Source organism: Scyliorhinus torazame, chromosome 2 (assembly GCF_047496885.1).
Source record: "Scyliorhinus torazame isolate Kashiwa2021f chromosome 2, sScyTor2.1, whole genome shotgun sequence".
Taxonomy (NCBI): domain Eukaryota; kingdom Metazoa; phylum Chordata; class Chondrichthyes; order Carcharhiniformes; family Scyliorhinidae; genus Scyliorhinus; species Scyliorhinus torazame.
The window spans coordinates 167,405,441-167,419,281 of record NC_092708.1 but is presented as its reverse complement, the minus strand read 5'-3'; the positions used below and the strand labels follow the sequence as shown (position 1 = coordinate 167,419,281).

The 13,841-nt window shown below is 43.2% G+C and overlaps 1 protein-coding gene across 11 annotated transcripts in view; it reads right to left on the bottom strand.

Annotated features, from left to right (window-relative positions):
• Positions 1-13,841, bottom strand: part of tbccd1 (TBCC domain containing 1) — a 115,385-nt gene that overhangs the window by 23,376 nt on the left and 78,168 nt on the right. For 2 of the 11 annotated variants that reach the window (XM_072479502.1, XM_072479441.1), the window contains exon 2: positions 8,935-9,272. In XM_072479502.1, coding sequence (XP_072335603.1) covers positions 8,935-9,270 — 336 coding nt within the window. In that variant the 5' untranslated portion in view covers positions 9,271-9,272. Of the gene's footprint in view, positions 1-8,934; positions 9,276-10,950; positions 11,037-11,543; positions 11,945-12,123; positions 12,426-13,841 lie in introns of those variants that run through there. The other 9 variants (XM_072479478.1, XM_072479448.1, XM_072479467.1 and 6 more) reach the window with 9 other exon arrangements.

Sequence of the window (13,841 nt, the reverse complement as noted above, 5' to 3'; positions counted from 1 at the left end):
GATCTCAATGACAGTAAAGCCGGCATCAACCCCCCCCTCCCCCAAGGTTCGATGGCATTGGGGCCCTCCCAAACAGGGGCTGTTTAGCACAGGGCTAATTCGCTGGCTTTGAAAGCAGACCAAGGCAGGCCAGCAGCACGGTTCAATTCCCGTACCAGCCTCCCCGAACAGGTGCCGTAATGTGGCGACTAGGGGCTTTTCACAGTAACTTCATTTGACGCCTACTTGTGACAATAAGCGATTTTCATTTCATTTCATTTTCATGTGTATGCCTTATGACCCTGCAGTGCCAGGCTGCAGTGCTATGGCATAGCTCTGCCATGTTCCCGACCACCCAGGGGTTCCTAATGTCCTCAGAGACCCTAAGCGTTGTCATCATGTCTGGTCACCGATGGTGGAGGCCAGTAGTGATGCCCCGCCGGCTTCACGTTGATCCAGTGTATGGGAGAATAGCGGGAGCGGGAAAAATTTGATTTGAAGCCAATTTTGATAATACTTTTAATTTGCTAATCTGGTTCACTCCCAGATCGTATCAGCTGCAGTTGGCTGGGAGCATCTTGCATTGTTTGGCACAGATCTTGTTTCAGGCCACTTCCGCTATTCTCCCGATATAGGGGGATTTGCACCAGGTGCAACACAGCTAGAAAATCGCCCCACTTATCGTTATGTAACCTTCAATTCAATCAGGTTGTGTCTGGATGGCCTCAGAGGACACATCTTCGATCTCTCCTTAATTTCCTCTTGCCTAGTAATGTGGACATCATCTGATTTCCCAGCTTTCTATATTGGCATGGTAACATGACTCCATGTAGCCTTCTGCCCAAAATACCTATTCACTTTAACCAGTTAATTCTTCAAAGAAGCTGCCAAGATCTGCTCGGGTTGAGATTAGAAAGTCTTCTAATTGAACACCATTATTAGCCTTCACTTTCTTTTTTGTAACTCAAAATCTCTGAAATGTGAAGCATCGATTTGTAACCAACAAGATGTATAATCATTATAATCTTTATTGTCACAAGTAGGCTTACAGTAACACTGCAATGACGTTACTGTGAAAAGCTCTGAGTCGCCACATTCCGGCACCTGTTCGGATACATGGAGGGAGAATTCAGAATGTCCAAAATGTCTAACAGCGCGTCTTTCAGGACTTGTGGGAGGAAACCGGAGCACCCGGAAGAAACCCACGCAGACACGGGGAGAACGTGCAGACTCCGCACAGACAGTGACCAAAGCCAGGAATCGAACCTGGGACCCTGGCTCTGTGAAGCATCAGTACTACTGTGCCACCCTCATATCAGAACCAAACTGTTTTAGGTTAATATCCATCTTTAACATTCTCTAAATCCATAATCTCAACCAGTCTCTACAAGAGTACTACTGAATGCTTATTTCATGTGAGATGTGAGAGGTACCACAGTATGATTGATTGGTACAACCACAGTTACAAATTCATTACTCTGAGATGCCAACAATACTTAAAAATACTTCCAATTTTGGGAAGTAAATGCATCACATGATAAACAGCACTCTCATGTGGAACAGGAAGCTTTCATGATCACAGTTATGATCTGTGAACAGAGAATTGGTTTAGAGTGGAAGGACAAAGGAGCCACACTGTGAAGGTTAACTAGAAATACTATAGATCAGTATAATAGATTTATTGTAAATTACAGCTTTTACCGGGCCAATAGTGGAGAATTACAGATCTTCTATCACTAACTTATAGAACTCCAGGCTTTCATTCAAGAATTCAGATGAAAGGCATGAATAAACTAAGAAAAAAATCATCTATATTCTATTACTCAAGATTGATATTTGAAATTTGCAATTAGTTAACTGAACAATTTTAAAATCCAATTTTTCGCTAGACTCGGAGAAAATTTCACTAAGCAAGCAAACCTTTTGTGAACTCGCCCCTCACCGTCCCCTCTTACCATTATTGTTGTTCAGCTAAGGTGGCAGCACACTTGATTAAAAATATGTGCAGTATTACAGATTTGTTTTCCTCCAACGGACAGCAAACAGTTGGGACAAATATCCCGGGACTCACTGTTCCATCTTTTGGCCAAGACCGAATGAGGGAAAATTAGGTGGCTGAGATTCAAACTGTCACAGGTAGGAGTCAAAATTCTGACATTAGAGTTGTTTGGTCACTTCCATCCCATTGCAATTTTTAAAACTTGTTTCAAAAAGCTAATGCCAATTGTGTATAATGGATACATGCACTGAGTGCTGTCTTGTTGCATCGGAGTGCAGCTGTAGCTTGGTGAAAAGGGGAGTTAGATGAAAGAGGAAGGAATGGAGAGTCAGACCTGCGAGGGCCACTTCTACTTGGGCAGTGGGCTGAGTTTGAAAAACAACCCAGAATGACATCGCAGGAAAACGGTAAGTTACATGGCTGGTAAGTAACTGCGAATTTGCATTACCTATTTAGTTCCTTTGAGATTAAAGGTAAAAAGGAGAAATATTTTACAGATGAAAAAAAACTAAAAACCAGTTGGACATTTTTTTAAAAACTAATTAAATAACATAAGAGATGCAGGGCCAGATGATGTGTTGTACCTGTATGATGTGGGAGGTTGTGGGCCTCATTGTAGTTCCTAATGAACGTACCTGTAGCAAGTGTTGGTTGCTGGAGGAACTTCGGCTCAAGAGTTGGCGAGCTGAAGTCAGCTTTGGGTACTGCAACCCATCAGGGAGGGAGAGGGTTACCTGGATGCTGTGTTTCAGGAGGCAGTCACACCCCTTGGGTTAACTACCTTGAATTTGGCCAGAGTGAGGCAGGTAGAGGGATCCAAGAGGAAGGGTTGCATGGACCTCAGCCCTTGTTCTTGTCCTACGGGTTTGAGATTCTTGTTCCCTGTGTGGACGAGAGCAGGGACTGTGGGAAGGATAAGCAAACTGACCACAGCACCATAGTACAGGGAGCCATTCAAGTGGGGGGTGAGAAGATAAATGTAGTCTTCATTGGGGATAGTATATTAGGGGCATAGACACTGTTCTCTGTGAACAGGATCGAGAGTCTGTGACCAGGATTGAGAGTCCTTAAGGTTGTGTTGCTTTCTTGGTGCTCGGGTTCGTGATATCTCATCTGAGCTGCAGAGGAATTTGGAGCGGGAGGGGAAAGATCCAGTTGTCGTGGTCCACGTAGGTACCAACTACATAGACAGAACAAGGATAGAGGTTATGCTGAGGGAATATGAGCAGCTAGGGACTAAATTTAAAAAGCAGAACCGAAAAGGTAATCTCTGGATTGCTATCTGAGCCACAGGCTAATTGACACCGGGTCAATAAGATGAGGTAAATGCGTGGCTCAAAGGTTGGTGTGGGAGAAATGGGGTTCAATTCATGGGACATTGGCACCAGTACTGGGGAAGGAGAGAGTTGTTCCGGTGCACCTGAATCATGCTGATCTGGGACCAGAGTCCTGACAAATCTTATAACTAGGGCTGTAGACAGTGCTTCAAACTAAATAGTTGGGGGGATGGTTCTGTTGCATGGAGAATTAGAAAATCAAAGTTAAAGGAGAAGGGAGGAGTGCAGGTTAGTGATGAGGTGGATTGTTACCAGAAAATAAAAGGAAGGGACAGAACGTGTGAATGTCATATTGCACCAAAAATCAGACGAGTGGGGAAAATTTATAATAGAACAAACTTAAAGGCTTTGTGTCTGAATGTACAAAGCATTCGGAATAAAATCAATGAGTTAACAGGGTAAATGAAGACAAAGGGCTATGATTTGGTGGCGATTACTGAGACCAGGTCTGGTGGTTGAATATTCAAGGGTACTCAGTATTTTGGAAAGCTAGACAGAAGGGAAAAGGAGGAGGTGTAGCTTTGATAGTAAAGGAAGGGATCAGTGCTGCAGTGAGAAATGATATAGGCACTGAAGCTCAAGACGTGGAATTAGTCTGGGTACAAATAAAACTCGCAAAGGAAAGAAGTACCTAGTGGGAATAATCTACAGGTCTCCAGTGGTGCACAGTATAAACCAGGAAATATTGGGAGGCTTGTAAGAAAGGTATGACAAAAATCATGGGTTATTTTAATATGCAAAAAGACTGGATTAATCAAGTTTGCACGGGTAGCCCCGGGAGAGTTCATTGAATGTATTGTTTCTGGAGCAACATGTTCTGGAACCAACCAACGAGCAAGTTATTCTGGAGGAGGGATTAATTAATGACCTAGTTAAGGATCCTCTAGGGAAGAGTGATCATAGCATGATAGAATTTCAACTTCAGTTTGAGGGTGAGAAACTGGAGTCTCACACTAGCGTTCTAGAGTTAAACAAAGGTAATCATGTCCGCATGAGGACAGATCTGGCTCTAGTGGACTGGCAGAAAGACTAAAAGGTAGGAGAGTTGATGAGCAGCGGCGTTATTGAAGATGATGTTCAATTCCTACAAACTAAAATATATTCCAGAGAGGAAGAAAGATTGTAAGAGGGGGGGATATCTATGGCTAAGCAAGGAAGTTAAAGAAAACAAAGACAGTGCAGGGTGGAAGATTGGGAAACGTTTAAAGATCAACAAAGGGTTACTAATAAAAAGAGTAATGGCAAATTATGAAAGAAAACTAATGCAAGATATAAAAAAGATAGCAAAAGCTTCTATAAGTATACAAAAGGGAAAAGTGTAGCTAAAGTGAATGTTGGTCCCTTGGAGGATGAGACCAGGCAGTTAATCGTGGGGAACACAAATGGCAGAGACATTAAATCAATATTTACACTAGTACTGTCCCAATAGTAACAGGTACTGCAGAGGTAGTAGAAAGGTAGGAACTTAAAACAATTATCAATAGGGGAAAAAATACTAAACAAACTATTGATGAAGGCATACATGTCCCCAGGCCCTGATGGCCTACATCCTAGGGTCTTCAAGGGAGTGGAAGCGGAGATAGTTGATCCGTTGGCTATAATATTCCAAAATTCCCTGGATTACAGAAAGATTCCAGTGAAATGGAAAAATGCCAATTCAAAACCTTATTCAAAAATGGAGGGGGCAGAAAATAGGAAATTAGACCAGTTGGTTTAACTGCTATTGTTGGCAAATTGTTAGAATCCATTATTAAGGAAGTACTAACAGGACATTTAGAAAGTCAAAAGGCAATCTCTGAGTCAGCATGGTTTATGAAGGGTAATTTGCTCGAGTTCTTCGAAGATGTAACAAGCCAAGTGGATAATAGAGATTGTGTAGATGTATCCTATATCTGGACTTCCAGAAGGCATTTGATAAGGAGCCACACAAGAAGGTCAATACACAAGGTAAGATCACATGGGGTTTGGGGTAATTTATTAACTTGAATAGAAGATTGACTAACTGACAGAAGGCAGAGAGTCAGGATAAATGGGTCTTTTTCTGGTTGACCAGATGTAACTAATGGGGTGCCACAGGACTTAAAGATGTAGGGATAGACGGTACTTTGGCGAAATTTTCAGATGACACTAGTAGGATAGTAAGTTGCAAAGAGGAAATAAGTTTACAAATGGACATAGAGTGGGTCAGATTTTGACAGATCAATTATCCATTTTGGTCAGAAAAATGAAAGGCAACTTATTATCTAAATGGAGAGAAACTTCAGAGTGCTCCAGTGTACAGAGATCTGGGTGTCCTCATGAATGATCACACAAATCTAGCATGCAGGTACAGCAGGTAATAAGGAAGGAAAATTGAATTTTGGCCATGGGAGTATAAAAGTAGGAAGTGTTGCTACAACTGTACAAGGCATTGGTGAGACTGCACCTGGCGTATTGCGCACAATTTTGGTCCCCTTATTTGGGGAGGGATGTTGTTGCATTAGTGGAAGTTCAGAGGAGTTTCACTAGGTTGATACCAGAGATGAGGGGTTTGTCTTATGAAGAAGTATTATAATTAAATAAGGGTAACGACCAAGGCATGAGGGAGGAGCTGGCCAGAGTTGATTGGAAAAGGAGCCTAGCAGGGAAGACAGTGGAACAGCAATGGCAGGAGTTTTGGGGGGTTATCATGAGGCACAACAGAAATTCATCCCAAGGAGGAGGAAACATGCTAAGGGGAGGATGATGCATCCATGGCTGACGAGGAAAGTCAAGGATAGCATAAAAGCAAAAGAAAAAGCATACAAAGTGGTGGGGTTAGTGGGAAGCCAGGGAATTGGGAAGCCTTTAAAAGCGAGCAGAGCACAACTAAAAAATCAATAAGGGGGGAGAAGATGAAATATGAGTGCAAGCTAGCCAGTAATACAAAGGAAGATGGGAAGAGTTTTTTATTTCAATATATAAAAGGTAAGAGAGAGGCAGAAAATAGACATTGGAAAATGTGGTTGGAGAAGTACATCAATCTTCACGGAGGAAGACACCAGTGGGATGCCAGAGTTCCAGGAGAATCAGGGGGCAGAGGTGAGTGCAGTGACCATCACTAAGGAGAAGGTTCTGGGGAAACTGAGAGGTCTGAAGGTGGATAAATCACCTGGACCGGATGGACTACCGCCCTTGGTTTTAAAAGAGATAGCTCAGGAGATTGTGGAGACATTGGTGGTGGCATTGGTGGTGATCTTTCAGGAATCACTGGAGGCAGAAAAGGGTCCCAGAGGACTGGAAGGTGGCGAATGTAACATCGGTGTTTAAGAAGGGAGGGAGGCAGAAGACGGGAAATTATAGGCCGGTTAGCTTGACTTCGGTCATTGGTAAGATTTTAGACTGTTATTAAAGATGAGATCGGGGAGTACTTGGAAGAGTGCATGATAAAATAGGACTGAGTCAGCACGGCTTCATCAAGTGGAGGTCAGGTCTGACAAATCTGTTAAGAGTTCTTTGAGGAAGTAACAAGGAAGTTAGACAAAGGAGAACCAGTGGACGTGATTTATTTAGATTTCCAGAAGGCCTTTGACAAGGTGCCGCACAGGAAACCGTTAAATAAGTTAAGAGCCCATGGTGTTAAGGGTAAAATCTTGGCATGGATAGAGGATTGACTGACTGGCAGAAGGCAGAGAGTGGGGATAAAGGGGTCTTTTTCAGGATGGCAGCCGGTGATTAGTGGTGTGCCTCAGGGTCGGTGCTGGGACCACACCTTTTCACAATATACATTAATGATCTGGAAGAAGGAACTGAAGGCACTGTTGCTAGGTTTGCAGATGATACAAAGATCTGCAGAGGGACAAGTAGTATTGAGGAAGCAGGCAGGCTGCAGAAGGACTTGGACAGGCTAGGAGAGTGGGCAAAGAAGTGGCCGATGGAATACAATGTGGAAAAGTGTGAGGTTATGCACTTTGGAAGGAAAAATGGAGGCATAGACTATTTTCTAAATGGGGAGATGCTTTGGAAATCAGAAGCACAAAGGGACTTGGGAGTCCTTGTTCAAGATTCTCTTAAGGTTAACATGCAGTTTCAGTCGGCAATTAGGAAGGCAAATGCAATGTTAGCATTCATGTCGAGAGGGCTAGAATACAAGACCGGGAATGTACTTCTGAGGCTATATAAGGCTCTGGTCAGACTCCATTTGGAGTATTCTGAGCAGTTTTGGGCCCCGTATCTAAGGAAGAATGCGCTGGCCTTGGAAAGGGTCCAGAGGAGGTTCACAAGAATGATCCCTGGAATGAAGAACTTGTCGTACGAGGAACGGTTGAGGACTCTGGGTCTGTACTCATTAGAAGGATGGGGAGGGGGGATCTTATTGAAACTTACAGGATACTGCGAGGCCTGGATAGAGTGGACGTGTAGAGGATGTTTCCACTTGTAGGAAAAACAAGGAGCAGAGGACATAATCTCAGACTCAAGAGACGATCCTTTAAAATAGAGATGAGGAGGAATTTCTTCAGCCAGAGGGTGGTGAATCTGTGAAACTCTTTGCCGCAGAAGGCTGTGGAGGCCAAATCACAGAGTGTCTTTAAGACAGAGATAGATAGGTTTTTGATCAGTAAGGGGATCAGGGGTTATGGGGAGAAGGCAGGAGAATGGGGATGAGAAAAATATCAGCCGTGATTGAATAGCGGAGCAGACTAGAGTGGCCTAATTCTACTCCTATGTCTTACGGTCTAAGAGAGATTGAGCAGTTTAGTCCTATACTCTCCAGTCTAGCAGAATGAGAAGAGATTTATTAAGGTATACAAGATGATGATGATAAAAGGTACTGACAAAGTAGACATGGAGCGGATGCTTCGTCTTGTGGAGCAATCTGGTCGTAGTTTTAATGTGGAGATGCCGGCGTTGGACTGAGGTGGGCACAGTAAGCCGTCTTACAACACCAGGTTAAAGTCCAACAGGTTTGTTTGGAATCACTAGCTTTCGGAGCGCAGCTGATTGAAGGAGCTGCACTCTGAAAGCTAGTGATTCCAAACAAACCTGTTGGACTTTAACCTGGTGTTGTAAGACCTCTTATTGTGTCAATAGTTTTAGGATAAGAGATGGCAGATTAAAACCGAGATAAGGAGAAATTACTTCTCAAAGTGTTGTGTATCTGTGGAATTCACTACCCCAGAGTGCGGTGGATGCCGGGCCATTGCGTAAATGCAAGGAGGAGATAGACAGTAATGGATTGAAGCATTATGGAGAATGGGCAGGAAGTGGAGTTGAGGCCGAAGAGATCATAAATGTATTGACTGGCAGAGCAGGCTCGAGGGGATGAATTGACTACTCCTGCTCCCAGTTCTTGTGTTCATGAGGCTGTAAAATCACAATGTAAGACTACTTGTGACAATAATAAAGATTATTATTATTATTATAGTCTTGATCAGTCACTGCATTTTTAAAAATACATAAGACATACCCTAAATAGTGTATGTGTAGAGATGTTTTCCATGTGCTGTGCCAGCACACCCAGTTAGTGTATTCCATGCTCTTGATGAGTGTTACTTATATCACTACTCAAGGTTCATCAAGCAATAATTAGCAGTAGATAACAGGGAAGTTCTAAAAATGCAAAGGTATAATCTCTCCACTGAACGCAAAAACAATGCCCACCTTGTTTTTCAGTTTGTCAATTTCCTCTTCTGACCTGCAGTGAGATACTGCCTCAGCCCACTCCAGCCTCTCCTCTGCGCTTCTCTCAAGAAGACTGTCAAATGTTTCAAAATACAGCCAAGCCAAACATTCAGCCAGTTGCAACTTTCCACAAGCAATGTGCCTCCACATGGGCCAAGAAAGTCTGGGATAACCACCATCTCCTCCCTTTGTTCGAACGTATGTTGCCATCTTTCGAAGGTAGTGCATACTAAATTTTGATGGTGGTGGGATTTGCAAGACCCCAACAGTAAAGGTTTCATATTTTATCCAAAGACAGACGCTTGGTTGTTCCATTACTGCTGAAAAGGAAATATATTTTACTTCACAGGCTTGGTTTTATGAGAGCAATAAAAGCGAAAAGTGGTTTACATCTTAAACAATCAAGACTGACTTTGCTTCATTAATAAAAGTGCTCATGTGAAAATAGTGGCTTCATTCAGTGCCATCTGTTAGATTCAGCTATAGTAAGTCGTTCTGCTTTAATTTGGGTCAGTTAATTTTCTGCCTAATTATATTTATCATGAGGAATTTCATTTTAAAGTAATTTTGTATCAAATCTGACATACGCCACGTGACCCGAGCAATGCCATTTTGGAGTCTTCTGCTGCTCCCTCTCACTGCCAACCCTCCTGGTCCGGGCCACTGCCACTCCCTGATTCTCCCACGCTATGCCAACTCTCTGGTTCATGGCCTATGCCACTCCCTGATCCCCCCTCCTTGCTGCCAACCATTCAGCTCACTGTTTAACTCTTGGAAGTCAAAGCTGCTTTTCCTGCCTCATGCTCCTCAGCTCTAGAGCGGCGGAGGGCTGGAGATTTAATGAGATGAAGGGTCCGCAGCAACCAGGGGGTCAGAGTAAGAGAGGCTGCAAGCCGGATAGTTGGCGTGAGCTGGCAGTTCAGCAACCAGAAGAGGCAGTGAAAGTTGTCATGTTTCTTTTTTATTTTAGAATTAATTTTTATATTTCATTTACCGATATAGGAATTTAGCAATATAAAGTATTTCAACTTTAATGAGTATAAATGTTTTTTTCTGACGAACGATATCCTTCAGAACCTAACTACAGCTTTTGCATTGGTTTTAATAGGAAAACCTGATTTGCTTAAAGTGTCACTTAAAGTTGCATTTTTCAGGAACATAAAGTGAGGACTTACTGTACCGGTAATTCTAAATGTCACCACCTGTTTATGTCAAATCAATTTCTTTTTTTTTGAACAATGAATAATCTGCAAAAACACTTCAAAAATAATTTATTTCACAGTATATTTTATAAAGTAGATTTGTGTGGAGTATTTATTTGATAGAACTATTTGAATGTTTAGTCTTTTTTTTTCATAAACGAGTACCCAATTCTTTTTTCACAATTGAGGGGCAATTCACCTACCCTGCACATCTTTTAGGGTTGTGGGTGACATACAGGGGGAGAATGTGCAAACTCCATATAGACAGTGACCTGGGGCCAAGATCAAACCCGGGTCCTCAGCGCCATATGTTCGGTCATCTAATGTTATCATACACATGAACAAAACTTGGTGTTATCCAGATTTGTTCATTCAAAACATTCACATTCCCTTAGTGAAGAAAAAATTGCTCCATGAACTTGATAAATCCAACCTATTAGTGATACGAGTTCAGTAGGCAGTTATGAGGGAATTGGAGATAATGTACACTACAACATAAAATAATCCCCAACAACCACTTAAAAAAATGAAAAATAATTCATTAGTTTTCTTATAATTGTGCTTTGCCGCCTCTATAACAATCTTACAGAACTGTATTCAGTCCATATCTATAATAATGGGGTTCGATTTTAACAGCTATTAAAATTGTAAAGCATTAATCAGTCCGTGTGCTTCCCTGGTCTCATTCTGATAACTAGGCTATTTTTAAAAACTGTTACTTGTCGTTAATGTACCAAGCTTTAGCATAAGGAGGAGATTTGTGTGCAGGCATTTACAGTTGGGTTATACTAACCTTGCTAAATTTCTAAACTGCAGCAGTATTGATCTCACATTTTTGTTAAAGGTGGCCCACCGTGACTACTGGTTGCATTGTGTCTTCTGCAAAGAGACGTCAATCAGCACTTTTTAAAACGGAGAAACCCCAAGGTTAAATACTGCGGAATACAAAGACCGAAAATTCTTTGGGACCGGCCCCTTTTAATTTGTCCACCAGTTAATGTGTTCTTCTATTTAGTCGATTGGGCCCAACAAAGGGTACCAAGACCGAAAACTACGAGGACCATACAAATCAAGTGGTATTACTTAGATGATGGCAAACATCAATCGTAAAAGCCCCCGAGGCTGTAGGAAGAAAAAGGTGACAAAATCCAACAGTTTGAGGGTAGAAATGAATTGGATAAGAAACGAGTTTCTGAATAGTGACGCTCTAGGGAGATCATTTAGGAGTTTGCAGAAGAGAAGTTGCTTTAAAAAAGGCGAAATAAAACCGAAATATACAAAAGTGGGGTAAGCGCGTTTTCATTCATCGCTCCCTGGGACGGTGTTCGCAGTGCCGCCAGTAACTGAACTCCTCCCCGTTTCGCAACACTCAATGGCTGCCACTACCTCCCAAGAATCAGATCACCAGCACGGTGCTCTTCACCGGCTCCACGAGCTGCCTATGTGCCTGTCAGTCAGTCCCGCAGGGTAACCGAAGCTGAGCTCCGAGGCAGGTCAGGCGGCTGCTCTTCCAGTCTGTCCCGCAAGGTGTTCGAGGCGGGACTCTCAGGCCAGGCGCTGCTCTCCCTCCTCCCAGCCAGTTCCGCAGGGTAACCGAGATCGGACTCCCAGGCCAAGCGCTGCTCTCCCTCTTCCCAGCTAGTTCTGCAGGATAACCGAGGTCGGGCTCCCAGGCAGATCAGACGGCTGCTCTTCTAGTCTGTCTCGCAGGGTATCGTAGGCGGGACTCCCAGGCCTGGCGCTGCTCTCCCTCCTTCCAGCCAGTCTCGCAGGGTAACCGAGCTCGGGCTCCCAGACGGCGGCTCTTCTGCCAGTCCCCGCTTGCCCGCCCTTCAGTTTGTGCAGTTCCACTAACTGAGAGAATCTGCAATGGGCGGCGGCAGGAAGGGCCTCAGTCCACAATGGGCAGGCCTAAAGGTAACATCTTAAACTGACAAATCAACAGTCATTAAAGTATTACGCTCACCGAAACATGTACACTTCCATAAACAACCTCCGGCTGTGCAATTTTGCCAACACCTGACTACTTCGCTTTCTGAATATTTTAATGTTCTTTTTTGGGGCCTAGACTTGATTTCACCTTAATGGACTCCTCAATCTCTGACTGCTGTGAAGTTCCCAACTCAACCGACGTTTTGTAGTCCTACTCTATAGTTTCTGTTGGCTTCCTATTCCTAAACTGTGTCCCGGAGCTTGTCTCCCTTACATGTGGATACATTCAGCCCTTTGAGCCTGCTTCATCAGACCATAAAATATTAGGAGCAGCATTCGGCCCAACGAGTCTGCTCCACCATTCAATCATGGCTGATATGCCAGCCTTCTCCCCTTAACCCCAGATCTCCTTATTAATCAAGAATATATTTGGCTTTGCCTTAAAGACACTCGGTGACTTAGCCTCCACAGCCTTCTGCGGCAAAGAGTTCCACACATAATAATACAATAATATTCACCACTTTTTGGATGAATAAATTCCTCCTCTCTGTTTTAAAGGAGTGTCCCTGCAGTCTGAGACTGTGCCCTCTGGTTCTAGTTTCTCCTACTAGTGGAAACATCTTCTTCATGTCCACTCTTATCTAAGCCGCTCAGTATTCTGTAAGTTTCAATAAAATATCCCCCATATCCTTCGAAACTCCATTCAGTACAGACTCAAGAGTTTTCAACCACTCCTCAAATGACAAGTCCTTAATTCCAGGGATCATTCTTGTGAACCTCCCCTGGACCCTTTCCCAGGCCTGCACATCCTTCCTTCGATATGGGGCCCAAAACTGCTCACAATATTCCAAATGGGGTCTGACCACAGCCATATCCAGCCTCAGTACATCCTTGCTCTTGTATTCTAGCCCCCTCAACATGAATGCTAACATTGCATTTGTCTTCCTAACTACCAACTGAACCTGCATGTTAACCTTAGGAGTCCTTGTTCAGGATACTCTTAAGTCCCTCTGTGCTTCTGATTTCCAAAGCCTTTTCCTATTTAGAAAATAGTGTATGCTTCTATTCTTCCTACCTAAATGCATAACCTCACACTGTTCCTCATTGTATTACATTGCCACTTCTTTGCCCACTCTCCTAGTCTGTCCAAGTCCTTCTGCAGCCTACCTACTTCCTCAATGTTGTGTTTGGTCCATTGTACTTTACAAAGGAATCCACCAAACACTTTGACTTGTCCAAATCAGAATATTTTATTGAGTCTCATGTGGTAAGATAGCAATCTGATACAGAGCACATTATCATGGAGTCTGCTAACTATGCCTCTGGAACTTGCACCTAGCATTATCCTCTCAGTTTTCTTTCAAAGATGGCTGGATGTGTCTCCCCTTATATTGGAGCCACAGGTCACATGACCTTGGTCTAGAGATCACGTCTGTACTGCCACCTACTGGTTGGAGGTCACACACCATCCATCAATGATATGGCCCAAAGACATGTCACCACATCCCCCTTCCTCACAAAACATTAAGACAATTTTTTACAGCCAACATTAAACTTTATACATTCATTATATGTAGCTAGTAAAGTGAACAAGTTTTACTAAAGTGTCCATAAGCATTCTGTGCCTGACAAGTGTCCAATTCTTTTGTACAGATCTCACTCTTTCGAGTTGTGCCCATCTCGTCAGAGACTGGTTTACTTACCGGTATCTAACTTCTCTTGCGCTTCGCCCTGTGCCTTTGAAAGGCCTAG